This window comes from Rhipicephalus sanguineus, chromosome 2 (assembly GCF_013339695.2).
Source record: "Rhipicephalus sanguineus isolate Rsan-2018 chromosome 2, BIME_Rsan_1.4, whole genome shotgun sequence".
NCBI lineage: Eukaryota > Metazoa > Arthropoda > Arachnida > Ixodida > Ixodidae > Rhipicephalus > Rhipicephalus sanguineus.
The window spans coordinates 238190946-238193751 of NC_051177.1; the positions used below are offsets into that span (position 1 = coordinate 238190946).

The following is a 2806-nucleotide window of genomic DNA, read 5'->3' on the forward strand; positions in this document are numbered from 1 at the left end:
CATTCTTTCGTACACGCGATAGTATTGATGCAACTCCAGCTCACATGTGCTGAGGGCTGCCTTTCGTGCCTCCGTCCCTAAATGGAGTCATGAGATAGGACCTGCAGGGATACCTCTTGTCGCCAAGTAGAAACCAGGTACAATTCCTCTCTCATATTGCACTCTGGCAAAACTGTTGTCGAGTATCCTGCTGTCGTGAGCTGAGCCCGGCCAGCTGGCCACCAAATAAAAAAATTGAAGTTGAGGGCCTGTGATTGCCTGCAACACAAGACAACTTTTTTCATTGTTAAGCAGCCCAGAATGCTCCTGAAACCTAGTACAACTCATGTTGTGAATACAATGTTACACTGCTAGTTATGAAAACATAATCGATCGAGCATTCGCATATTTGTTATTTATATCAATGGCAGTGTTGTAAACATACCTGGACATTGATTGAGAAGTACCCCTTTCGATTCCGAAAGACCTCTGCGTCTTCGCCACCAGGAGTTTTCATGGGCACATGAGTGCAGTCTATGCACCCACTTACACCAGGGAAACCGGCAATGGCATAAAACTCCATCATTACCACGGCCGCTTCAGTGGCGTTGGGCAATTTCACAAGCTGAGGGAACAATGTGTCGGCTATCATTCTTGACATGCGTTCGTTGATGCGTGATACGCTTGCTTGCGACACATTCACAAGGTCCCCGGTAACTACTTGAAAGGTTCCAGCGCCGTAGAATCGCAGCGCGATGAGGAGCTGGAGGAGGGGCGGAATGTGGTGGCCGCGTTCGCTGTCTCTTGGATGCAGCGGCAGCATTTCCATGAGGCGTATCACCGCTTGCTTGGAAAATCGGTACCGGCAGAGAAATTCCGTGTCGTTGTACGCCTCCATGGGATTATGGCGATCCCTCAGAACTGGGCGTAACGGCGGCGCATAACGGTATGCTTCATCCTGTGAAACTGCTTCTACACGGTCAGCAAAATCGGCGAAGTCAGCCACACTACCGTAGTAGTCGACAATTTTGTTTTACAGAAAAACACGAAAGTGGTACTTCGTATCACGAAGCCATCGCGAAAAGGGCACTGAGGAAAGTATGAGGAAAGTATAAGTTTAAGTTAAGTTTGTGGGGAAAGTTTCACAAACTGCACTTCAGGCTCACTTATGAAAGTACCACTTTTCTGTTTAAATAAGTCTCCTGAGAACGAGGCTATAGAATATTTCATACTTCAATTCACTACATTAAGCACAAAAACGACAATAATTTAGCGCAACACCGGACGTAAATGTTTCAGTAGTTATAAGGTACATTTCGTAAGAAACGGAATAAATATTTCTTTTTGTCTGTCGGTTTTTCATCCTTCGGCTGGCCACAACACACAGCCACCGCTCAGCGGCCGTCGCTATAAAGTGACCGTCACAACTCACGGTTATCGTGTCATCTACAGATGTTTTTGCTACTGTGTGGATATTGCGTCCTATATGAGCGGCTCTTTTGTCATCTTGCGTGAATTTCGCTCCTTGCATTCTTCTTCTACTTCTAAATGTATGGTATATCTCGCTAACTTCTTAATTATGTCAGCGTCCACATGCGTTCCAATTTATTCTGATGAGGCTAGCGTGCCCTAACAGGATGAGCCAACAGTAATAAAAAAGAACACATTTTTGACAGCGTGAGTTTTTCGCTTGCTTTGTATAGTTTCGTTGGGCGTCCGAAGCAATTATGTCAGCGCCCTCTAGAATATTTTCAGGCCTGCTCACTACTCCGGGCATGGCCTCTGACGTCAGTCATTTTTGACCCTCGTCTCCTGCTGAGTAGACGTGCGCATGCATGCTCACGCCGTTCGAGAGAGCAGGATTGCTAAGCCTGGCGAAGCCTGCCGTGGTATACTGGTGTTTCTTTTGGCGTCTGCGTGAAGACCGTGGTCTGCGTTTGTGAAGTGCTGCGTGGTGATGTGATGTGCTTCGTTCACGGAATGTTGTACACCTGCAAGCTCTCCCAATGGAGCAGTGCTGTGGGCCCAAGTGTTGCCGATATTGGCGATGTACCGAAGGTTCCAGTGGTTTCATTCTCCCAAGGCGACCAAAAAGAGAAATGAGAGCGTGCCGTTCATCGGGATGACATCGATATGCATTCTCTCCGTGATTCAAAGGTATGTGCAGTCTATGCTACTTGCTTTTCAGATGTTTTAAAGGCACCACCTCTAACACGTTCAGTTATTAAATGCGAAGCATTTCTTAGCGAACCTCAGGCACTTTGGGCGTTTCTATCTACGTATCTATCTATCTATCTATCTATCTAGCCGCCTACGTCTGGGCGCTCTCCTGGCCGTCTCCATAACTTGTAGTATACCGAAGTTGGCACAGCAGGGGATCAGTGTATGACGAATACGATTCACTGGTCATGACATGAATAACGCAAAATACCTGTCGCGTACGTCGTGAAACCCTTTCTCTCAGTCACGTGTGGCACATACCCGCATACCAGAGTTCATGTTATGCGGGTATGTGCCACAGGTGATACAAAGTCTCAACTAACACAGTAACCGCGAACAAACACATTGACACGCAAGGAAAGTGATAATAATAATAATAATTGTTGGGGTTCCCAAAACCACGATATGATTATGAGAGACGCCGTAGCGAGGCGCTGCGGAAGTTTTGACCATCTTGTACTCTTTACCATGCACCGAGATCGCACAGTACAAGGGCATCTAGCATTTTGCCTCCATCGAAATGCGACCGCCGCGACCGGGATCGAACTTGCGACCTTCGGGTTAGCAGCCGAGCACCGTAACCGCTACACCACCGCGGCGGACGCAA

The 2806-nt window shown here is 47.4% G+C and overlaps 1 protein-coding gene across 1 annotated transcript in view; it reads right to left on the reverse strand.

Moving 5' to 3' along the window:
* The window catches only part of LOC119382320 (putative nuclease HARBI1), a 9326-nt gene extending 8449 nt beyond the window's left edge, over positions 1–877 (reverse strand). The window contains exon 1 of the mRNA XM_037650021.1: positions 425–877. Within this exon, the coding sequence (XP_037505949.1) occupies positions 425–877 (453 nt within the window). The remainder of the gene's footprint in view (positions 1–424) is intronic.
* Between the last annotated feature and the right edge of the window lie 1929 nt (positions 878–2806).